The following is a 26,094-nucleotide window of genomic DNA, read 5'->3' as shown; positions in this document are numbered from 1 at the left end:
TCCTAGTGACAATGAGGAGGCATTGAAGGGAAGGTTGAAAAACACATTTATCCTGGTGTAGGATCCCTGTGAAAATATATGCATTTTAATTTTGCAGAAAAAGAAGTCATCCCTAAGTCAATAGCTTCCATACCTGGCCAACAGGCATCTGGGGGAGCAGGTAAACCCACAGGTGTCTTGGAGCCTAAGTTACAATTGATTAAATAAACTCTTTAGGCAATTATGAATCACTGCAGATTCTAGGTATTTGTGAGCCTGATGGGAGAGAGGCTGGGTGCTGAAGACCTTTCTGGATCTCCAGCAAGTGGAAAAATAAGGAAGACTGCCTGAGAGCTTCTTGAGGCCTGAGGCTGAGGGTATGACAGCACCCGTGATGCAAATGCTAATATGAACTAGAAATAACCCAGGCTGAGTCAGAGTCAACCTTCCCATACATCTACAGTTTTTCTTCTCTCAAATCATGGTGCACCATTGGGGCTTCATTGCAATACATTGGCTAGTTCTATTTTTAGTGCAATAAATACATGCACTGAAAAATAAAGTTGTTATGCATAATTTAAGAAGCAAATGCAACCCAAGTTAGAAATCTCATTGAACACTTGAAAATTCAGGTAATTTCTTTCATATGACTTTGACCACTTCAACTTGGGATTTTAAATCAATGTGGAGTAAAGAGCTGTATTAGAACAAAGACAATTGAAAGATCATTTTCACAATGCTTGCAATAGCCAGGCAGGTAAACATGTCAATCAACAGCTTTTCACGTTAGCTCATCTGAAGACCTGATTCCCGGACTCCATAACGTTTATGAAGTCATCTGCAGCCCAATTAGCTATGTTTAGAATCTCCCATTGCCCCTCACATCAACACAGAGAAGTTATTATTATTTCGGCATTCATAGTAATGCCATTAATCAGGAGGCATTCATTGAGTATTAATGACCAGATGTGGTGGGTGATTGGATATGAGTGCTACAGTAATTTAAAATTGATTTACTAGTATTTGATAAGTTGAAACTGTACTAGTGGGGGATAAAGTGATACAATTTGAACTGATTATGAAAAGGTGATCAAATAGACATTGAAAAAGAGATTAAATAAAGAATTTTAATTGTATATTCTGTGCAAGCCAACAAAATTTCAAAGGAAAGTACAAATTAATTTTCATGTCCTACCAATGGGTATTCAGAAACTGGCATTTTAAAAAGGTGTCCTATTATGATGTGGTTCTTACAAGCAATAAGAAAATATTTTTGCTAATTGGAGTTTACTTAATATGAGAAATAGGCGCTTGGGGAGATTTGACAGCTCTATTTGTAAATTTTGCTTCAAAAAAGGATTTTATAATTTGAATATTTTTATACCATTATGCCAACCAATCTGTCTTGTATTAGTTTCTGGTTATACTTTTTTAAAAAAGTCTTTCAAATCCTATGAATTGTAGCCATATCTTGTTTATTCACATATTTTTTACAACTTTAAGTAATGCCTAGAGCCTAGGCTTTTTAATGGAGAGATGGGGCATGAATTATTCAAAATGGCAGATAGTAAAAGTCATTTACTTGCATTTGAATGTATGGTATACTTTTATTTGGACATTATTTAAAAATTCTAGCAATAATTTTTAAAGAGTAGCAATCATTTAAACAAATTCCATTTCATAGGTTTGACTTGAGAAGGCCTTAGAGGATTCTCGGAATGACCTCCATGCTTTCATCCTGGCATTGCTGTTTTCTCAGGGAACAAACTTTTCCAGAGCCTCTTCCTCAGACTTATAACAATTCTAAGTTCCACTTAGGACCTGCCATAGATTGAGTGTTTATGTCCTCCCCAAATTCATATGTTGAAATCCTAACACCCAATATGAGGAGTGTTTGCAGCTGGGGCTTTTGAGAGGTGATGAGGTCACAGGGGCAGAGCCCTCATTAATAGGATTAGTGTCCTTATGAAAGAGACCCCAGAGAGCTTCCTCACTTCTCCTGCCATGTGAGGATACAGTGAGAAGATGACCATCTGTGAGCCAGGAACGGGCCCTCAGTGGACACTCAATCTACTTATACTTCCCAGCCTCTAGATCTGTGAGCAATAAATTTCCTTTGTTTTAAAACCATCAGTTTATGGTCATTCATTACAGCCACCCAAACACAATAAGCCAGGACTCCATTTTAAATACATGTTGGTTGCTTATGTTGCTGGTGATGATGATGATGATGATGGTGATAGGGTGATGATGTTGATGATGATGGTGATAGGGTGAGGATGATGATGATGATGGTGATGGGGTGAGGAGGATGATGATGATGGTGATGGGGTGAGGATGATGATGATGATGGTGATGGGGTGAGGATGATGATGATGATGGTGATGGGGTGAGGATGATGATGATGATGGTGATGGGGTGAGGATGATGATGATGATGGTGATGGGGTGAGGATGATGATGATGGTGATGGGGTGAGGATGTTGATGATGATGGTGATGGGGTGAGGATGATGATGATGATGGTGATGGGGTGGTGATGATGATGGTGACGGGGTGATGATGATGATGGTGATGGGGTAATGATGTTGATGATGATGGTGATGGGGTGAGGATGATGATGATGATGGTGACGGGGTGATGATGATGATGGTGACGGGGTGATGATGATGATGGTGATGGGGTAATGATGTTGATGATGATGGTGATGGGGTGAGGATGATGATGATGATGGTGATGGGGTGATGATGATGATGGTGACGGGGTGATGATGATGATGGTGATGGGGTGATGATGTTGATGATGATGGTGATGGGGTGATGATGATGATGGTGACGGGGTGATGATGATGATGGTGATGGGGTAATGATGTTGATGATGATGGTGATGGGGTGAGGAGGATGATCATGATGGTGGTGGGGTGATGATGTTGATGATGATGGTGATGGGGTGAGGAGGATGATGATGATGGTGATGGGGTGAGGAGGATGATGATGATGGTGATGGGGTGAGGAGGATGATGATGATGGTGATGGGGTGATGATGTTGATGGTGATGGGGTGATGATGATGATGGTGGTGGGGTAATGATGATGATACTGATGGGGTGAGGAGGATGATGATGATGGTGGTGGGGTGATGATGTTGATGATGATGGTGATGGGATAAGGATGATGATGATGTTGATGATGATTTCTAGTGTCCTTACATAATGCTTGCACTTTCCTAAAAACTATTCTGATATTAAGACCTTTAATCATAACAACCACCCCAGGAAATAGATAGTGCTATTATTTTCATTTTAGAAAGAAGGAATCCAGGACATGAAGGGTATAACTAACTCTCTCAAAGTCACAGAGCTGGTGAGAACTCAGGCCATCCGGTGGCAGAGCCTGGTGTAATCTTTCCATTACCCTTGTGTCAGCACAGGATCCTGGTATCTCATTTAAATGTTCATAGTAAAGCCACTAATCAGGAAGCATTCATTTGGAATTAATGAATGGATATTATGGGCAATTACCACTTCTGTAATGTGAAACATTCTCTATACAGAATACATAAAGTGTTAAAAATAAAATTATAGAATATACATGTTTATATGCATATTTCATATATCCCTATTTAATCAGAGGAATGACGTTAGATACTTTTGCTAAGTTGATGTTCCCACTCCTTCCTATTCAATATAAAGTGAGCCACCTTAATGACTACTCAGCTTTGTCACTACAAAGGAAGAAGACGGAGAAGGGGATGTGATGGAGTTAGTATTTTGTGCTTATGACTCTAAGTAGTAGCTAAATGCTGATTCTTTCTGGGCCAGGTGGCAGAGGTGGTGGGATGTGGTCCAGGAGGTGTTTTGTGTGATTTATTTCCAGGCCTGCATTGTTTAGGGAACAGGATAAGCTGTTGTAATAGAGAGACCTCAAATACAGTGGCTTAAACAAGGTACAGGTTAATTTCTCCCCACTGTTACCATCAAGAGATAGTTGGTCTAGGACCGATAGAGTACACTTGTGTGCTCTCAACACACAGGTTCCATCTCTGGATGCAAACTGGCTGTCCAAGCTGTCACAATCACGTTGGTATTTTAGCCAATAGGAAGGGCGCGTGCTCGGTCCTTGTAAATGTACAATACGGTATTGCTGTACTTTGTCTCACTGGTCACAGAGGAGAAACATACTCTAGCTGGGTGGCCCAGTTCACAGCAAAAAATCCACATTCCATTATTATAGGCATGTGAGGAGAATAGATATCAGTGGGCAGTTAGCAGTTATTCCCACAGTTCAAATACTCAACTAGGACAAATGATTTGACTTAGGACACATAACTTAGTCTAATATTAATGGAGAGAAGAGTGTGGTAGGGTGAATCTTGAAAAAATATTAAACAGAAATATAGCACTGTGGCTAATAACACTTTACTGTGGGAATAGAAATTTCTTTTGGAAAAGTGTAGAATAGTCTAGGAAGGACTCTCAATATAATTTTTTTTGTTCATTCTTTAAGCCTGTATTTTGATATTAAATAAATTTTTGAGTTTTCTCTGCAGGATGAATAGACAGAGAGTGTACCTGAGATGTTTACAAAGTAGGAAGGTAGTTGTTAAGGATTGCTATATTTGACAGTAAGGTTTGTTGAGAATAAGTCAATCTATCTTCAGGTGATAGCAGGTTGATTGTATGTTTGCTAGGATATCATCACATTATCTTTACAATATTTTTCCCTAGAGCAAATGATATTACTTAATATGTAATTTTCATAGTCATTTGGCTAGGTATAATCTGCCTGATGGTTTACCTAAGTGACAAAGATAAAAATATTTGGACCATTTCTGGGATGTACTGTTGTGTCTTCTAATTTGGAAAGCATCTTTTGGCCATACCTTACTTAGGAACCCAGAGAAAATGAGAGATTCTGTATGGGTGAATTTTCCAAAAAGCAATTTGCTCTTTTCAGCATCTAAACTTGCCTTACAAGCAAGCAAGCAAACCACAAGTAACCTTTAGATGGAAATTTTTACAAGCCTTTTTACAAAAGGTGAAAAGACTCTACATGAAATCCTGGGATAGTTGGTGTGACCAGGCAAGTGACATTCTTCAGTGATGGAGGCATAATTGTGATAGTCCATGGGTGTGGTGACACCTTTTTAAATGCTTATTTAATGCCCCCCCACCCACCCCTTTACCTCCTGGTTTGGACTGCGTTCTGCTTAGGTGTAATGGAAGGACAGCTGTGTCCACACAGCTGAGGTATGTTAGTAAGCCTCGTGTAATCATTGCCACCCTGGACTGGGTCCTGGCTCAAGTTTGCTCTCAGCATCAAGCAATTTTTGCACCTGGCCTGACATTGTCAAGAGATGATTTATTTCTCCGGTTTTGTTTCCCAGCCCACAAGTATTGAGTCACAAATCCAGGGGGATCCTGACCGGCTTATTAGCTTTGCACTAACCTTATCCCACCTTCCGAAAGAGTTGGCACAGGTGTGCTGTTTCACCCCTGCCTCTGAGGGGTGAGATGCGGGATTGCGGGTGTTTGTCTTCCTCACCCCCGAGTTAATGCAAAATCCCTGGGTCTCCATCTAGGGATGGAATCTGTGATATTGCAAACCTTTCATGCCTATCTGGTGCCAGCCATGGGACTTTGTGGACTGTGAACCATTTTTATAGGTTATTGGTTTGTGCCAAATGACTTGTGGAGTCTTAATAGGAAAACTTGGCACAGTATGTTTCCAACACCTACTGCTCAAATATTTATGGTCAGAATTTCTATTTTCCACTTATGCTTTCCCTTTAACAGGAAATAAAATGGTCTTTAGCCAAATGACTGAAGTGAGAAAAGCAAATCCCATTTGCTATTAATCCCAGTGAGGTGTTAACTACAAAGTCCATTTAAGACTCTTTAGTGTTGATATTAAGGGAGACAAGCAGTAAAACAGTTAATGGCCTGAAGCCCAGCATTTTGTGCTTCCACTGATGCTTGACCACTCCATTCCAGAGATAATGACTGGAGCCCCTTTTGGTTGTCCTCAGCTTTGCATTTGCACCAAGGGAGGTGAGCCTGGCAAAGTTTTGGTTTTAAAAGGGCCATAATGATGGCAGAACATTTCATTGCCATCCTAATGAGCACAGCTTGGAGTTGTGGGCAAGAGCAGAGTAAGTGCATTTATTTGTGTGTTAGGAGAGTAGGAAAGGAGGGGAGTGGAAGTGGAAGGAGAGAGAAGGAAACCCAACTTTTATTTGTCATCATAACCAGTTACTCGAGGGTGTTAACAGATCCCTGGATAATCTTTGGAGAAAGTTCCCCTTCATTACAGTTTTAAACTCATTAGGGAAATCTCCCAGTGATGTAGCAAATAGAAGTGAGCCTCTCAAGTCCAGCACTGTCATTTTTCCTCCTCCCTCCTTCCTTCCCTTTCTTCTGTCTTTTTTTCTCCAGCATCTAAATGTTGAGTTGAGCTGTGTAGAGTCCTTGAGACTTTCTTTTTTCTGGTAGACCAAAGTCTCCCTCTTCCATGCTAACGTTGCCAAAGGTCTGACCTCCTGAAGCTGTTTATGTTCTTCAGGTCACAGAGATCTTATCTTTCCTTATAACTCTGCTTTGGGAAAATAATGAAGATATTTATGTTTTAGTTGATTTTTCTAGTATGATGATGGTCTGATATCTGTGTCAAACTGTTTATATCATGACTGTCGGGCTGTAGAGCTTGGTTCTGGGCCTTGTCACCCTCTATTCTCTCCCTAAGTACACTTTCCCTGTCCCAGTGGTTTTAATACTATCCATATTCAGATGAGTCCGAAACTGAAATCTTCAGCCGTAATGTTTCTAACTACCCATGTTCTACGTCCACCCACCAACTTGATTGCTCCCTTTGGGGGTCTCATCAGCATCCCAAATTTAGTATGCTAACGATGGAAATCTTGATACACTTGCTTACCACCACACCCCCACAAAGTTGCTTAAACTATCTATGTGTAATTTCTTCCCTTCTCTCATACCTCACATCCAATCTATATGAAAATCTTGTTTGTTCTTTGAGTTGTGGTCTTTGAAAATGCACCAATCGTGTGTTATTCCCCTGCTTAAAACTCTTCAATGGATGCCCATGGTGCTTGGCAAGGAATCCACGTCTTTACTAAGGTTCATGAGACCGGTTGTGATCTGGCTTCTCCTGCTTTTCTGTCTCAGCTAAGACACTGGTGACTGGAGCTCTATCTGACACACTGACCTCCCCAGCTTTTCTTCCTGGCTCATTTTCACCTTCAGGGCTCAACCTAAATGCTACCTCCTACCTAGACCTCGGCAAACATCTGCTGAATGTTGAATGAATGGACTCAGCTCTCCCTCCATCCTACACTGCTCTCCCTCCCACCCCATCCTGCAGCCCAGTCCTTACATGGACTCATGATCTGTCCATTTAGGGTGCTTCTGTATTTCAGCCTCGTAATTGGAATCACAGACTTAGACTGTATACGGTTATGATTTAAGCAAATGTTTATTTGTGGAAACTTTGAAATAACTCTAATTTTACTTTTTTTGTGGGTTGCAGTGAGGAATATAAGGTTATAAAAATCAGATGATGATAGAATGCCTTTTTATAACAAAAGGTATAAGAACCCTTGAAATTTTTGACAGAGAACCTTTATTTTCTCTTTTTTAAAACTTATATTTGAAGTTCAGGGGTACAAGTGCATGTTTGTTGCATAGATAAACTTGGGTCATAGGGGTCTATTGTACAGATTATTTTATCACCCAGGTATGAAGCCTTGTACTCATTAGTTATTTTTCCTGATCCTTTCTCTCTTCCTACCCTCCACCCTCCAAAAGGCGCCAGTGTGTGTTGTTCCCCTCTATGTGTCCATGTGTTCCCATCATTTTGCTCCCACTTATAAGTGAGAACATGCAATGTTTGATTTTCTGTTCTTGTGTTAGTTTGCTAAGGATAATGGCCCCCAGCTCCATCCATGTCCCTGCAAAGGACATGATCTCATTCTTTTTTTATGGCTGCATATAGTATTCCATGGTGTATATGTACCACATTTTCTTTATCCAGTTTATCATTGATGGGCGTTTAGGCTGATTCCATGTCTTTGCTATTGTGAATAGTGCTGCAATGAATGTACACATGCAGGTGTCTTTATAATAGAATAATTTATATTTCTTTGGGTATATACCCAGCAATGGATTGCTGAATCAAATGGTATTCCTGTCTTTAGGTCTTCGAGGAATTGCCACACTGTCTTCCAAAATAAGCCTTCATTTTCTTTCCTCCATTTCGACTTTGTTTCTCTGTATTAATTTCCTTTTTTTTTCCTTTTGTCTCCCTCAGTATCTATCTAATGGTTTGGTTTTCTTTTCCCATCACCCTGCTTAGTCTTTCTTCCTCTTTTACTCTCTCTTTTTCTGTCTTTTCTTCTTTCTTTTGTAAATCTCTTATTTCTATTTCTCTTTCTTGCTTGTAATTCACAGCAGGCTTTATTGGGACACCTTCATTGCCTCCTATGTGGCACCAGTTCTTCAGCCTAAAAAGACCATGGGAATGCAGGTGTTGACAAAAGCCCATTCCTTATTCTCAAACAGCTTCGTAAATGCATCCAGACTGTCATTCTCACTGCTACTTTACCAGGTTTTGTCTCTGATCAGTTGGCCTGTGGATCTTAGAATTCTGAGTATGAAGACAAGCCTTTCTATACAGACCTCTATGCAGCAGCAACTATGCTATGTACATTGACTTCCTACCATTAAGGAAGAGAAAAAGTGAGCATGTGCTCTGCATTTCTTATAAAGTGTGTTGGAAGTGTCTATCAGTTTGAGTGGTGTGTCAAAGAATTCACACTGGCTTTTCAACAGCTCTCAAATGATCACTCTTTTATAAAGCCCCAAAGAACTTCCTTCTTTTGAATGAATTCTATTTCATTTCAGATTCTTCCTGCTGCCCCTTTGTAAGGGGCACAGTTCCTGCTCTTGGCATGTGGGATTTCCTGAGGGCTACTTTGCTTCTGACCCAGCTGCAGTTTGATGAAAGTTAAACCAGACAGTATTGCTTTTCATTATGAGGAAATACAGGCATTTCCCCCTAGATGTGATCAAAGGGAGATACAAACAACTAACTGAAATTACACTTTTACCTGGAAGGAGCCCCCAGCCACTGTTCTTATTGTGTGAACAGCACATTGCTGCAAATAGCATGCTTGTCCTGTTGATCCACTTTAGGGGATTGGTTAAAATAATTAGGAGTTACGTGGTAATATGTGACACACTTTTGCAAAGACTGATTTCTGTAATCATCTATTAACAGATTTTAGGACCAAAATACAGGCTTAATAAGCAAATAAAGCTAATATAGAAACTGTTTTCAGAGTTGTCTCTAAGAACTTCAGAGACTTATGATGAACTTGTGAATATCAATTTTGTCTAAATATCATCTCATCACCTAGATTTCAAAAACAGATGAGTAAAATATTCTAATTTTAGATGTGCATAAGGTTGCCTTTAATTCAAGGTGATTTTTACTTTAATAATAATACGCATCACTCATGTGACTTAGATTAGTTTTTGTACCAGACCAGTGGTTCTTAACTGGAAGCACACATCAGAATTACTTAGAGCATTTTTCACAAAAACATGCCTGCCAGGGACCCATCCAAGACTATGGATTCTGAATCACTTATTTTGGAGCCTGGATATACAGACTTTGAAAAAGCTCCTGCAAACTTTTGAAGCTACTAGTTTCAGCACTAGTTAAGAACTGCTACTTTTGCCTGAAAGTTTGGAGTGGCAGAAACCAAGAGTGACTTATCTTTGTAACCTTAGAATTTACAGTGGTGTCTTGCTGGTGGTTGTGAGTTCAGTAAGTGTTCATCAAGGAAATGGAAGCAAATTATCTAGAAAACTATACCTTGTATATTTTTAGCTACACATTCATTTGCATTATTGCTGGATAAGTATAATAGTTAAATAGGACTTTAAAACTAATCATTGGAAGAAAGCCTTGCCTGTAACATTTTAGACCATTATGTGATCTAAATGCTTAGTGAGTAGACAGAGATGATATAGATCTTAATAAATAATTTAATGTGAAACTAGAGAATGAAGCAAAGGTATGAAAAATACTTTTATAATAACTGATGTCTGATTTTATCTTTATTATTTTATGTGTAAAAGTGTTACTTGGAATAAGAACTGGTAGCATCCCAACATTCTAGCAGGCTCCATTTCTCTATCAAAGGTAATCACCAGTTGGTAAGCAATTTTTTTTTAGTAAACGGGAATTTGTACATCCAAATGATTGCTACTCTTCAAAGTGGACATATTGGATGATAAGACATTCTAAGAACTCCTATTTGGGATTTGTCTTTGCTGCTTTGGCTATTAATGTACCTGTATCTTGACTCCCTACTCACCACTTCTCTAAGACTTGTCCCTTGCCATCAAGGAAGCTTCAGTAAAGGTGGCATAAGAAGCCACCCAAGATACAAAATGATCAGGAACAGGTACATGATGTTTTATGCCTGAGCACAGATGGACATGGTAGAGCTCAGAGTGGGCTAGAATATGGAGGAGAAGCTCATGAATAAGGTGGGCTCTGAGCTGGATCTCAATGGCTGTAAGACTGGAAGAAGGAGGAGTATTCCAGACAAAGGGGGCATTGTGGAAATGTTTACAGAGTTGGGGTGAGCAAGATGTGTAAAGGCGGCTGGGAGAGGTGTAAGGTGTCTACATGGTTCAGGGCCATAAACGAAGAAGTAGAAAGCACCACAGAAGAGGCACTTTTGCCTAAATCGTTAATTTCCTTACTTCCCAAAGCCAATTTAAATAAACTTTTCAGTAAGAAATCTTAGGAGGAAAGCAACTAGTTCTCTTTGGACATAAAATACCACTCTGCATCAGACCTGTGGTGCCTGTCTTTACTGAGACACCAAGAGACATTTCTCTCCTAATGCCCTACTTGAAGTTGAGGAATGTCTCCACTCACTCGGACTTTTATTAATCTCCTATCATGACCTTGCTGCCCATGAATTTCCTTCCTTCCCTTTCTCTCTTTCCTTCCTTTCTTCCTTTCCTTTCCTTTCCTTTCGTTTCCTTTCCTTTCCCTTCCTTTCCTTTCCTTTCCTTTCCTTTCCTTTCCTTTCCTTTCCTTTCCTTTCCTTTCCTTTCCTTTCCTTCTCCTCCCCTCCCCTCCCCTCCCCTCCCCTCCCCTCCCCTCCCCTCCCCTCTACTCTCCTCTCCTCTCTTTTCTTTTCCTTTCAGGGTCTCACTCTGTCACCTAGGCTGGAGTGCAGTGGCATAATCAAAGCTCACTGCAGTCTCCACTTCCTGTGCTCAAGTGATCCTCCTGAGTAGCTGGTGCTATAGGTGTGTGTGCTACCATGCCCAACTAATTTTTATTATTTATTTATTTATTTTTTTGAGACAGAGCCTTACTCTGTCACCCAGGCTGGAATGAAGTGGCATGATCTCAGCTTACTGCAGTCACCTCCTGGGTTCAAGCAATTCTTTTGCCTCTGCCTCCCAAGTAGCTGGAATTACAGGCACATGCCATGATGCCCTGCTAATTTTTGTATTTTTAGTAGAGATGGGGTTTCACCATGTTGGTCTCGAACTCCTGCCCTTAAGTGATCTGCCCACCTTGGACTCCCAAAGTGCTAGGATTATAGGTGTGAGCCATCATGCCTGGCCATTGTAAAATTTTTTTGTAGGGATGAGGTTTCACTATGTTGTCCAGGCTGGTCTTGAACTCCTAAGCTCAAGTGATCCTCCAGTCTCAGCATCCCAAAGTGCTGGGACTACAGGTGTGAGCCACCATGCCTGGCTGAACTGAACTTCATACTGCTTTTTTGAATCCATCTTCTGCCTGTTAAAAACATTCCTGGCATTCATGTAGGACTTTGCAGATATTCTGTCTCCAGATGCTCCCTGGGACATTAAGTGCAGGGTGACTATATTGTCCCATTGCCTGGGAGAGTCTCACTTTATGCCTGTGTCCAGGCGTAATTATAAAAAGTTGTATTTTGAAAGTCATCTTAGTTTTGAAGATAAATTCTATGGTCAGCATACTTGGGTTATTTTTCCTACTTAACACATTTCCAGCACATTGTCTTAGCACCTTTTATGAGTAATGCAGGAATGTTTCTCCTAGATAATTGAGGTGTTGATTATACGTTGTTCATTTACATTCTGGGCTGGCTAAAGTCATAGCCGTGTCTTCCTCTGTCCCAAGGAGAATCAGGGTAAATCTTGTTTCCCAAAGCCTCAGTGGTGGGATTTGAGGGGTCCCACAGGCCTGAGACAAACCCTAGACAATTATGAATAGAATTGTTATTGTTGGCAGTTTTCTATTTTCTCAACCAGTACAGGGTCCACAGGAGAAACTGACATACACACTAGAGTTTGAAGTATGGAGGAACCTGCGGCTTTTCACGAGGTGTTTGCCTGGAGGACCTAGGACTTAGGACTTAGTAACCCACCTGCACTGGCATGGCAGCCAACATGGGCAGGCCGGACATGTGAGGTCCTCACTCGGCACGGTTACTCGGGTTTTTCCTTGATGGGTTCCCTTCACCAATTGGTTTGTTCCATTTTGGGTCTTATCCCTGTCCTTTGTCTTGTCCCCACTGCTCCCCTGTGTTCCTCTGCCTAACACTCATGAGATGACATCTTTGCAGGGCTTCCTTCTCTCTATGTATGAGTGCCTCTGATTTCCTGACTTTGAAAAGGAGACACTTCTCTCCTAATTCTGCATAGATTGTGGGGAACTGGCTTAGCTTTAGCAAGACTTGACTGAATGCCCAGGAAATACACAAGTACAACCCAGAGATCAATTGACCACAGCTACTGGAAGCAGTTCTGAGAGCTAGAGGACCTCATCAGATTTGTGCCAACCTCCTGGCACTAAAGGGATCTCCAGGAATCATTGCACATCAGAATCCCATTCAGAGGGTACAGATTCCTTTTGCTCCTCAATTCAAAGCTTGCTTTATTTTTTGCCCTAGGATGGCCCCCGTTTAGCATGGTAGATGGTGGGTATCTACTCTCCCTCACCTCTAGCATGCGATGGCGTGGATGAGCTGAGAGGCCATGTAACCCTGGTGGTTCTTCATGCATTGGTGCATTTCCAAAGCACATGGCCACAGCAATTGATTTCATCCAGGTGGCCTTGTCACAAGCCCGGGACAATAGCTTTTTATAGTCCTCTGGCCAGATGAAGGAGAAGATGGGGTCTTGCTCCTCTCCTCCTGTAGTCCAGGCCTAGCTTTTTGAAGCTCCAAAGCCACACAAAACAGTATAGGCAGATGATGGTATGGATCCCAATTTTAGAGAACCTCACCTGTATTAGTCAGTTTTCACACCGCTGCAAAGACATACCCAAGACTGGGTAATTTGTAAAGGAAAGAGATTTAACTGACTCACAGTTCCACAGGGATTGGGAGCCCTCAGGAAACTTACAATCCTAGTGGAAGGGAAGCAAACGTGTCCTTCTTCACATGGTAGCAGCACGTAGAAGTGCTGAGAAAAAGGGGGAAAAGCCCCTTATAAAACCATCAGGTCTCATGAGAACTCGCTCACTATCAGGAGAACAACATAAGGGTAACCACTTCCATGATTAAATTACCTCTCACTGCATCCCTCCCACCACACTTGGGGCTTATGGGAACAACAATTCACAATGAAATTTGGGTGGGGACACAGCCAAACCGTAGCAGCACCCTCCAGGTTTCTTTCAGAGGAAGCAAATGGTTCTACAGATTTAATATTATTGGGCCAAACATTTACCATCTCAGCCTCAAACACCTGCCTGTAGGTTAATTCCATCCTTCAGGACTTCAGGACTGCCTCAGGGACCATCTGCATTTCCCTGAATCATGTCTGCGAGGTTCACTGGGCTCCCAGAGTGGTCCCTCAAGCATGCATTGCCTGTCCCATAGACAGTCCTGCTTTTACCCTAGAAGGTAGAGGCTCTTCACAGCCTTCTGAAAGGTAGTTGTTTGGTTTAAGATTTTTTAAGATCCATTCTTCTCAGTAATCTTCATTGTATGACTGTACTTTAAATTATGTGTATGTATTCCACACACTTCTATATTACATGTTCTGACTAATACAGGTGAGGTTCTCTTAAATTGGGATCCATACCATCATCTGCCTATACTGTTTTGTGTGGCTTTGGAGCTTCAAAAAGCTAGGCCTGGACTACGGGAGGAGAGTGTGTTCATAAAATGCACACACACTACATATATTTGTATATACATACTTATTATTTTATTTATTTATTTATTTGATTTATTTATTTATTTTTTGAGATGGAGTCTCACTCTGTCACCCAGCTGGAGTGCAGTGGTGCAATCTCCGTTCACTGCAACCTCTGCCTCCTGGGTTCAAGTGATTCTCCTGCCTCAGCCTCCCGAGTAGCTGGGATTATAGGCACCCGCCACCATGCCCAGTAATTTTTTGTACTTTTAGTAGAGACGGGGTTTCACTGTGTTGGCCAGGCTAGTCTTGAACTCCTGACCTCGTGATCCGCCTGCCTCTGCCTCCCAAGGTGCTGGGATTACAGGCATGAGCCACCGCGCCCTTCCTTGTTTATGTTTTTTTTAAACGGGGTTTCACTCTTGTTGCCCAGGCTGGAGTGCAGTGGCATGATTTTGGCTCACTGCAACCTCTGCCTCCTGGGTTCAAGTGATTCTCCTGCATCAGCCTCCCACGTAACTGGGATTACAGGTGCTCACCGTCACACCTGGCTAATTTTTATATTTTTAGTAGGGATGGGGTTTCACTGTGTCGGCCAGGCTGGTCTTGAACTCCTGACCTCAGGTGATCCACCTGCCTCTGCCTCCCAAAGTGCTGAGATTACAGGTGTGAGCCACTGTGCCCTGCCTATATATACTTACTTAACGTGGGCACTTCCTATTAATATTTTTAGAGGCTGAATCTGTTTTCAGAAGGGTTTTTAGTCATCGTAGATATTTGTGATATCATTTTTATATCTTTTCCCAAAGATAATAAACAAACAGAAAAGACAAACAGAAATAGCTGAGAGGCCATGAGAGAAGTCTTACATTTATGAAAACCTTTAAAAGAAGTGTGAGAAAGGAAACAATGTAGGAAGTCTGTCCTGACTTTTTAAGCCAAATTTCTCAAAATATCCTTCTCTTTAAAAGTATGAAAAGTGAACCTGTGTCAAGCAATACTTTGAGTAAACCTGTGAAAACAGGCTTTAGGAGTGTGCAACACCTTAGTATGCAAGGACTTCAACATTGAGAACATTGAAAATATTTGGGAAGTTTTGCTAATTTGTTGTCAATAGAAGCAGCATGTTCTCAAGTGACCATCAGTTAATGAGGTGATGCTAGGTACCATGCAAGCAAGGTGAACCAATGTGGGCTCTGTTTCTATCCAGTTAATTATTACTTTGTAATGCAGTATACTTATTTATTTACTTATTTTTTGAGACAGAGTCTCACTCTGTTGCCAGGCTGGAGTGCAGTGGCACAACCTCGGCTCACTGCAACCTCCGCCTCCCAGGTTCAAGAGATTCCCCTGCCTCAGCCTCCTGAGTAGCTGGGACTACAGTCACGCACCACCATGCCTGGCTAATTTTTTTGTATTTCATTAGAGACAGGGTTTCTCCATGTTGGCCAGGATGGTCTCAATCTCCTGACCTCATGATCCGCCTGCCTTGGCTTCCCAAAGTGCTGAGAGATACAGGCATGAGCCACTGCGCCCGGCCAATGCAACGTACGTATAAGAACAAATGGTGAGGAAACGTCTAGAGAAGGTGACCACAAAGTCATTTTGGGACTATGTATTTTAGATTTCAGGATACTAATATTTTCCTAACCTGTCAAAGCCTGTTTGAAGTTGTGATGCCTGAACTATGATAATCGAAATAAAAAATTTGTTTACACAATATTTAAAATATGCATAAAATTGGCTGGGCATGGTGGCTCATGCCTGTAATCCCAGCACTTTGGGAGGCCGAGGCAGGAGGATCACTTGAGGCCAGGAGTTCAAGAACAGCCTGGCCAACATGGTGAAACCCCGTCTCTACTAAAACTACAAAAATTAGCCGGGTGTGGTGGCACGTATATGTAATCCCAGCTACTTGGGAGGCTGGGGCACGAGGATTGCTTGAACCTTGGAGGCAGAGGTTGCAGTGAACCAAGATTATGCCGCTGCACTCCAGTCTGGGCCATAGAGTGAGACTTTGTCTCAAAAAAAAAAAAGCATAGAACGATGGAAATGAGTATAAGATTTCATTGTACACAAGATTTAATAAATATTTTGCAAAATTTGCTCTCTTTATTATTATTATTATCATTATTATTATTATTATTTTGAGACAGAGTCTCACTCTGTCACCCAGGCTGGAGTGCAGTGGCACGATCTCGGCTCACTGCAACCTCTGCCTCCCGGGTTCAAGCGATTCTTCTGCCTCAGCCTCTCGAGTACCTGAGATTACAGGTGCATGCCAATATGTCTGGCTAATTTTTGTATTTTTAGTAGAGATGGGGATTTCACCATATTGGCCAGGCTGGTCTTGAACTCCTGACCTCGTGATCCACGAACTTCTGCCTCCCAAAGTCCTGGGATTACAGGCATGAGCCACCACGCCCGGCCTATGTTATTAAGAAAGAAATAAAATATTATAGGCTGGATGTGGTGGCTCATGCTTGCAGTCCCAGCACTTTGGGAGGCCAAGATGGGGAGATCACTTGAGGTCAGGAGTTTAAGACCAGTCTGGCCAACATGGTGACACCCCGCCTCAATACAGAAATTATCCAGGTGTGATGGCAGGTGCCTGTAATCTCAGCTACTTGGCAGGCTGAGGCAAGAGGATCATGGGAACCCGGGAGCCGGAGGTTGCAGTGAGCTGAGATTGTACCACTGCACTCCAGCCTGGGCAACAGAGTGAGACTCTCTCTAAAAATAAAATAAAATAAAAGTATGGAAATGAATATAATTTTTTTGTACACAAGATTGAATAAGTGTTTTGTGGTATTTGCTCTATGTATTATTAATACATAAATAAAATATTATATAGGTGGTCAGAAGCTCCGTCTCCCTGGCTTCCCCTATTTCCCCCCATCCTTTTCCTGAGTTTGGTGTGTTTCTTTCCATGCATCTTGGTATACTTTTACTGTATGTATACATATGTGTAACAGCGTTTCTTAATGCTTCATAGATTTCAATATTTATATAAGTATAAATAACCTTGAGAAAAAAGCAGTTTGCCAAAAAAATTCTTCATATATTCTGACAGCGAAGCATTTGCTGGTTTTATGCATTATAAATTTCATTTTCAAGCCTGTGTCTTGTCTACTGTCTTTTTTTTATGGTAGCTATGTACATATAATTTAAAATTGGGTAAAGTTAAATTGATTGTTCTTTATGGTTATTATTTTGCACCTTGTTTAATAAATCCCCTATCTTTAGATTAATGAAATAGCCCCCTATATTTTCCACTTGAAGTTTTAAAGGTTTTTTTGTTTGTTTGTTTTTTATATATTTTTTATTATACTTTAAGTTGTGGGTTACATGTGCAGAATGTGCAGTTTTGTTACATAGGTATACACATGCCCTGGTGGTTTGCTGCACCCATCAACCCACCACCTACATTAGGTATTTCTCGTAATGCTATCCCTCCCCTAGTCCCCCCACCCCGACAGGCCCCAGTGTGTGATGTTCCCCTCCCTGAGTCCATGTGTCCTCATTGTTCAACTCACACCTATAAGTGAGAACATGTGTTGTTTGGTTTTCTGATCTTGTGATAGTTTGCTGAGAATGATGGTTTCCAGCTTCATCCATGTCCCTGCAAAGGACATGAACTCATCCTTTTTTATGGCTGCATAGTATTCCATGGTGTATATGAGCCACATTTTCTTAATCCAGTCTATCATTGATGGACATTTGGTTTGGTTCCAAGTCTTTGCTAGTGTGAATAGTGCCACTTTAAAGGTTTTTAGTTCACATTAACTCTTTAAGCCATCTAGATTTACTTTTGTATAGTGTGAGGTGTGAGGGATCCAAACATAACTCTTTTTCCTGATAATGGAACTCATTTCAGTTGCCCTAGAATAAATTCTTTTCTCTCTCTTTTCCCCACTGACTCCTAGTAGTCCCCTTGGTCTTACAAATCTTTTGTTGTAAAACTATCTATGAATGTGGCTTTGTAATGATGAGGCTTTTACTCATCATTACTCATCATTACTCAGACTTTTACTCTTGACAGAGCTGAGGAAAGTTTTTAAAATCATATTCATTAATTTCGATATTTTGTTTTAAAATTAAAAATTAGATACAAATGAATGTTCATATTAGAAAAAAATGCTCACTTAGTGAAAATAATTTAATCATTGATGCAAAAATACTTATAATATTTATTTCTCCTTTCCAGTTAGAGGCTATATTTATTTATCAATTTATTCCATATTTATTGCTACCTACTATGTATGAATAGCTGCTCTAGGACATAAAGATCATTCAGTGAGAAATATGGTGTGTCAATGATACTGCAATCCATATTCAACTATGATTAGTCCCATTTTATTAGATGGCTAAAACTGTGCAGCTTAACTTGATACTGTGGAGTCAGACTGGTGATCAAGTAAGATGAATATCTTATCAATTATCAATAAACCCAACAGAGAATGTGTACCCATGCTGTATGCCCACTCCAAGGGGACCGAGACTAGGGCAGGTGATAACTGGGTGGGGCCTTTGAGGATTTCCAGCATTTGTGACTCCAAAGTAGCCAGGAGGAGGAGGACTTGCGTAATGCAGGTAAGCTGCTCCCTGGTAGAAGCCTGGGGTTCCAAAGCAGAGACTGAATTCTAAGACGCCAGCACAGGGATGGAATTGAGAGACAAAGCAGCCCTCAGAGGGCAAGGGCGGGAGCAAAGTGAAAGGATCTGAGGTGGTTGCTCAAGTGCCTGCTGCTGATTTTGCTTGGCCTTAGGTGTTTCTTATGAGGCTTGGGAGGACCAGCCTGCCCTAAAGTCCTGAGGTCTCGGTGGATGGTGGCCATGTGCTTTATTCCCTTGCCTCACTGCATTTTGTTTTGCCAGACTCGAGTGCTGCCTACACTAAATTCATAGTCTTGTAGAAAGGCTGCTGGTAAAGCTTTCAACACACTGCCTTTAAAGAGGAGACACTTGACGATTTCCTTTTGCCTCATTTTCTTTTAGGTTTTGTGAATGATTCTGTGACTAAGTCTATTGTGGCTTTGCGCTTAACTCTGGTGGTGAAGGTCAGCACCTGTGTGCCGGGGGAGAGTCACGCAAACGACTTGGAGTGTTCAGGAAAAGGAAAATGCACCACGAAGCCATCAGAGGTAAGGGGATGCCTGGTAGCTTGTAAATACACATATTTACATGAATATTTACCTGAATAAATACATAAGTATGTATATGTTCTTACCCCTTTCATCCTTGCTCTATCTATCTATCTATCTATCTATCTATCTATCTATCTATCTATCTATCTATCTATCTCAAGCCAAGTTGATATATACATTCTTTTTGTTTTTGAGATGGGGTCTCGCTCTGTTGCCCAGGCTGGAGTGCAGTGATGTGATCTTGGCTTACTGCAACATCTGGCTCCTGGGTTCAAGTGATTCTCCTGTTTCAGTCTCCTGAGTAGCTGGGACCACAGGCACGCACCACCATGCCCTGCTAATTTTTGTATTTTTAGTGGAGATGGAGTTTTGCCATGTTGGCCAGGCTAGTCTGGAACTCCTGGCCTCAAGCCATCCCCCGCTGCCTTGGCCTCCCACAGTGCTGGGATTACAGGCATGAGTCACTGTGCCTGGCCTGATAGATAAAATTTAACTATTACAAGATTCTCTCTATTTTTCTAATTCCTTGTTGCCCCCTTTCAGCCCAATTAAATCCCTTGCTCATAAACTTAAGGGAGTAGTTTTAAAACTGAAATGGTGGTTGGACATAGGACATGAGTATTTAGAGACATCAGGACTGAAGATTTCAGTTTGGGACTCATCTGAATATGAATGGAATTAAAACCACTGGGATGGGGAAAGTGCACTGTATACATTAGCAAGAGTGGAAGGGAAGAAAACAGGTGCATTTGCTAAAGAGGCCCCCAGAATGTACAGCTTCAATTATATGCCAGTATGCAACATGTAGATATTTAAATCTCCATATGATTTTCAAAGTAATTGTAATGCATTTGTGTAGTGATAGATCCTCTTGCTTTGGTATAAAGTAGACATTTTGTGAGAAGTAGCCGTCATTATATCCAGTAGTACAATCAAGAGAAATGGAAGAAACAAAAGGTAAACACAGTCGTTCACTTCCCGTTTTGGGGACTGTTGCATGCCAATGTGGTAATTTCCTCCTTAGGCTTCGCATTTCCCTGGCTATGATAATAAGAGTTACAGACGTCAGAGAAAAGTAAAAGAAGAAACCGAGAAGAGGCATGGATGAGATGACCCATTAACTTTGCTCTTTGTGGAGCCGGCATCAGAAACACTGTGGGAACCCTGAGCCCTGTTCCACTTGTTCTTCAGCAGATGTGGCCAGGGCATGGGCAAGGCCCGAGTACAGCTTCCTCCTCTGCCTCCTGTTTTCTGTTTCAAGGCAGCAGTTTGGGAGTCAGATGAACAAAGGACCACAGCAGTCATTGAGGTCAAAGTTCATCAGTGTAGAACTCTCTTAAAATACATATATATATTTTTTTGAGATGGAATCTTGCTGTGTCACCCAGGCTGGAGTGCAGTGGCACGATCTCGGCTCACTGCAACCTCACCTTCTGGGTTCAAGCGATTCTCCTGCCTCGGCCTCCCAAGTAGCTGGGATTACAGGCATGTGCTGCTGTGTCCAGCTAATTTTTGTATTTTTAGTAGAGACGGGGGTTTCACCATGTTGGCCAGGCTGGTCTCAAACTCCTGACCTCAAGTGATCTCCCTGCCTCAGCCTCCCAAAGTGTTGGGATTAAAGGCGTGAGCCACTGCACCTGGCCTAGAGCTTCTTTAAAATATTTTGCAGGTGGACTCCAGGGTCCACCTGAAGATCTCTAACAAGGAAGACTTCATACCTTACAAGGGGGGCCTGTTCCATTAGGGGACATCTATTCCTCTCACCACTCACTACATCCATCTCTAGCACCTTTTCTTTATTTTCCTCTCTAGTTATACACATTTCTATTGGAGTTAATGTTCAGTGACAGTGGATTCCCAAACCCCAAAAGAGCATGGTTTGTTTGAGATTTTGAGGGTAGCACAGGTAGGTTTTCTTTGGTGATGCCTTCTTGTGGGAACGTCAGCACATTCAGTACTAGTGGACTTTGACAAGTGAGAGGAGGGGGACTGACAGAAGGAATATTGGCAGAAGCTTTCAAGTACTGTTCTTGTCATCTTAGAAAACCTGCGACTTTCCTGTTAGCTGTAATATTGCAGCTGCTTAGTGGCTCACGCCTGTAATCCCAGCACTTCGGGAGGCTGAAGCTGGCGGATCACCTGAGGTCAGTAGTTCGAGACCAGCCTGGCCAACGTGGTGAAACCCTGTCTCTACTAAAAATACAAAAAATTAGCCAGGTGTGATGGTGGGCACCTGTAATCCCAGCTACTCGGGAGGCTGAGGCAGGAGAAATGCTTGAACCCAGAAGGTGGAGGTTGCAATGAGCCAAGATTGTGCCATTCCACTCCAGCCTGGGCAACAAGAGCTGAACTCTATCTCAAAAAATAAATAAATAAGTAAATAAAAAATATAAATATATTTAATAAAAATAAATAAATAGATACATAACATTTTCCTGTAGGATATTCCTTGGAGGAGGCAGAATGTGGTCAGGAACCCGAGAGCATAGTGAAAGTAATCATTTCTGCTAAATCTTTGAAAAAGAACACAAATGGAAACCAAAGCCCAAACTCTCCCTGCTTCTGGGAGTGAGGTGAGCCACTAGAGTGAGGCCAGGAGGTGCAGAGCCAGGAGGCTCCTTCCAGGAGGCCAAGCCTGCCCTTTACATCCCGTGCCCTCCTGTCTATGCCAGTTTGGACCAGTCTGCTCTTCTTCCCGAGGAGAAATCTCATGTATCAACATACTTTATGGGAAAAAAATGTGAAGGACACTCAGTGTTCTTCTATGACAGTCATGGCTAGGGAGGGGTAAAATAACTGGAGAAAAGAAGAGGAGGCTAAGGAGAACGTATTTGTTTTTGTTTTTTTTTTTCTTTTTTAATTTTAATTTTATTTTTAGAATTAATTAAGTATAGGAAAATGTGAGGTTTGAGGGTAAGGGCAAGCGGGGTGGTGTGTGTGTGTAGTTGTGAATTTTCTGATTAGAGATGATGGTCGATGCTGCTATGGAGATGAGACTGATAGGAAGAATTTTATAGAGAAGCAAAGGGGGCAAGAATTGGAAAGATGCATAGTTAGGTAACGGAAGAAAGAGCAGGCATCAATACTCAGTTTTGTCATAGTTAACTCTTCAGTCAGCTCACATTTCAATTTAATTTCTTTTTCATATGCAGGACTTGTCTATGGGAGAACGTATTTGATAAGGAGGTGCCAGAAGAGAGGAAGGGTGAGAGACTGAGAAAAGCCACTGGCAGGGGGTGGAGGAGGGGCAGGCCTTCCTGCCTTCCGGTGAGTCTTCACGGAGGAGGAGGAGACACACAGATCTTCCTCCAGGCCTTCTCAGGCTTCCCAGTGGATAATTTTGAGGTGTGATTAGCTCTGAAAAAGTTAATATTGGCACAAGAGAAGTATCCTGTAAGAGGAACCAGAATTTTTGATTGATAAAGTGGTGAGATTCATTGTGAGCTTTCTTGTATTACGGGTGGCCTTTCTGGAGAAACGTTGATTCTGTAAGGCGGTCGTCATGTTATTTTAATGTAAGTGTGTTGTGGGCTTCTCTGCAGGCAAGCTCTAGCTAGGAGGCTCTGCCTGGAAGCTTCAAATGGACTCATTGAAAAGGCAATAGAGGTAGGTGTTTAGCACCGGGCAGGTAACTTGGCCAGCTTTGTCAAATGTGAAAAAAAGCGAATCAAAAGCCGTGGTGAAGAATCCAAATTAGTTTTAGCAGATCCTTTCAGAGGCAGCGCATCTCCATCAAGGGTGGCAGCTTCCTTTTTTTTTTTTTTTTTTTTTACATACTTTAAGTTTTAGGGTACATGTGCACAACGTGCAGGTTTTTGAAGAGCTTCCGGTGCCTCTGAGCTAACACCTCCTCCTTCCGTGTTGCCTCCCAGCTCCACCTCAGGTATTTCTAGTAGAGCCTCTGCTGTCATTGATTCTGTATTGCCCTTCAGTGAATTTAAGGAAACTGTGGCAATAATCTTATCTGAGCCATTATTATTACCCCTCAGTGACTATAAGCAAATGATTAGGCTGGAATGACCATGTCCATTTCATTCTGAGACGCACCACCTTGGTGCACACTGTTAAGTTGGAGAGAAATGTGTGGGGGAACTTGAACTCCCTAAGGCAGGAACAGAGGGAATGGAAAATCTTTTTTTTTGTGCCTACTTGGGTTCCTGTGACTTTTTGTGATTGTTGCAATGGCTGTTTCAGTGTCTTAGAAGTAGCTTTCTACCAATGAAAGACTATTGTCATCACTTTTTTTTCTTTTTACTGTTTCCTAAAATTAGAAGTTATATAGTCCAACCTTCCACCCAATGTAAGAATCCACTCCATAGCACAAAACAAATAGAACTGTATTTTGTGATTTTATTTTATCGTTTTTAATCATTTTTATGTCTTTTTATTAGTTCATCCATCAAAATAAAAGCAATTCTGTTATTTCCACCCCGCTTTCATTTGGTAATGGAACTCATTTCTTTTCTGTCAGAGGCACTTGGGCGAGGGCGTATTTCACAATCCCGAGCTGATGGGTGGTTTGTGATAAAGCTCAAGCTTGCTGTTCTTGATATTGCAGTATTTGGGGAAGGTCTTTATAAAAGTTTACTTCAACACCGCAAGGAGCTCTCTGTTCTTGAAAACTGCTTTTGTGTTACCAAGGGTTGATTCTGATCTTTCCTTCTCCTTAAAAAAAAACTTTAGATCTCTCTCTGGACTTGTTCATCAAGGTTGTTAGGCTACCAGCTGCGGCCTATTGGTAATTGACTCCTTAATTACCTCACAGGTGAGTGTCAGGGCATCAGCACAGGGCTCTTGGTTGGTTTAGGCCTTAATTCTTCTTTAGATCCAAATTAGATTCCATGGACTATGTCTCTCTAGGTCAAGAAATTTGTATTTGGAGGAACAGGAACATTGGATGGAGATTATATAATCTATATTATATAATTAATATATAATATGTATAAATTATATATATATAATCACACACACACACACACACATATATATGTATATATATGATTTGTTTTAAGGAACTGGCTCATGCAATTGTGGAGTATTGGCAAATGCAAAATCTAATAGGAGAGGCATATAGACTGGAGGCTCAGGAAAGAGTTGCAGTTTGGGCCCAAAGGCTGTCTGCATGCAGAATCCCATCTTGCATAGTGGAGGTCAACCTTTTGTTCTCTTTGGGTCTTTAACTGATTGGATGAGGCCACTCACATTATGAAGGGCAATCTGCTTTTCTTAGCCCATTTATGCTGGAGGATACAATTTTTTTGAATTTTTGTATGAGTGAGTAATCAGACCTTGGCAATGACCTTGAGCAGTAGGATATAAATAACTCCCACAGGCTTAGCGTTCCAATAATGGAACACTAGCTATATTAAACTTATTGATTTCAGAGTAAACCTCATCCAAAAACACCTTCACAGAAACATCCAGAATGATGTTTGGCCAAATATCTGGGCACTGTGGCACAGCCAAGTTGATACATAAAATTAACCACCACAAGATTCTCTCTTCTTCTAATTCCCTATTGCCCCCTTTCTACCCAGTTGAATCCCTTTCCCCCAAAGTTAAGTTTTCCCCTGGCAAAAAGTCATATTCCAGGTCCTTTGCTCAGCTGTGGATGCCTTTTGTTGGGCAGCAGGGTGATTCTGATGCCAGAGCAGATTGTGGACAACAATTCTGAAAACAGAGACCTCAGAAAAATGCTTCTCATCTCCCCCTTCCTGCTGACTCCCTAAAGGATAGGCACAACATCTTTTCATCCAAGGATTATGTTGTTAATCATTTCAAGTCCACATGGAGTTAGAAATAAAGATAAATGCTAGGCAGTGATATAATGGTTCAATAACAATCCCATAGTTTTCCTGTTGATTGGCTCTGGCCTATGTTGATAGGTAAATGGGATCAGGCCTCCACTCTGAGAAGACTCCCTAGAAACCTCACTATCTCTTGCCTTAGGAATCCACCATCCTTAATCTATTAGGATCGGATACCAGAGCTGACTACTGAGAAGTTGTTTTGAGAGACAATTGAGCTGGCATCATTTTCAAACCTTCTAGAGCCCAGGGGTGGGCCTATCTCTGAGAGAAGCTCTTCCATTTCTGGCCCCTGACGAGTCCTGACTTCTGTGACATCTCTTCCTACCTTTGGAATTTGAAGGCTCAATCTCTGGGAAGTCCTACTCTTCCTACCTACAACTGAGTTCTTTCAGTTGGGTTTGGTTTATTGGAAATGATCAATGACTCGAACCAGTTACTTTGTCCATTGCTTGATAATACCCACTGTCCTTGTTCTATAGGCCATGTGACCAAGTTGGGAGACACTGTCCTTTCAGGTCCATGTCTGCCTTATATCTATTTTCTCCTGTTCCAAAACCATGTGCCTCCTTTTTAGGGCTCTCTGTAAATTATCATTTCTTGGGCTTGTCTATTTCCAGGCTCACTCACTGAGTGACACACACACCATAGCTGATGGACGAGCAGCTACTTCAGTGTCTGACCCCAGCCCCTCTCACAACCCCAGCACCCCCAGTTCCACCCTCAGATCTCTGTGGTTTTGCTCATGCTGTTCCCCATCTGGAATGCTTATCGCCTCACTGGCCCTGCTCCCCCTGAGCCTCTACCACTTACCCTTCCACCTCCCCAACTATTTTTCAGGCTCAGCTCAAAATCTTCCTGCTTCCAGAAGCTGTCCCTAATCCCCAATGGGAAGTAGGTCCCTCCTCTGAAGTCCTGTAGAATTTTCCTTCTGTTGTGGGAACACATGACTTTTGATTTGTGCTTATATGTCTTTATATCATTAT

General features: G+C 41.6%; 1 protein-coding gene across 2 annotated transcripts in view; it reads left to right on the top strand.

The window, feature by feature from the left end:
* DNER (delta/notch like EGF repeat containing) overlaps positions 1-26,094 on the top strand; it is a 365,518-nt gene that overhangs the window by 148,284 nt on the left and 191,140 nt on the right. For both annotated transcript variants that reach the window (XM_054477662.2, XM_054477663.1), the window contains exon 5: positions 19,153-19,298. In XM_054477662.2, the coding sequence (XP_054333637.1) occupies positions 19,153-19,298 (146 nt within the window). The remainder of the gene's footprint in view (positions 1-19,152; positions 19,299-26,094) is intronic.

This window comes from Pongo pygmaeus, chromosome 11 (genome assembly GCF_028885625.2).
Source record: "Pongo pygmaeus isolate AG05252 chromosome 11, NHGRI_mPonPyg2-v2.0_pri, whole genome shotgun sequence".
NCBI classification, from domain to species: domain Eukaryota; kingdom Metazoa; phylum Chordata; class Mammalia; order Primates; family Hominidae; genus Pongo; species Pongo pygmaeus.
Note: the sequence above shows the minus strand (reverse complement) of the source record. Positions and strands in the feature narration are given on the sequence as shown.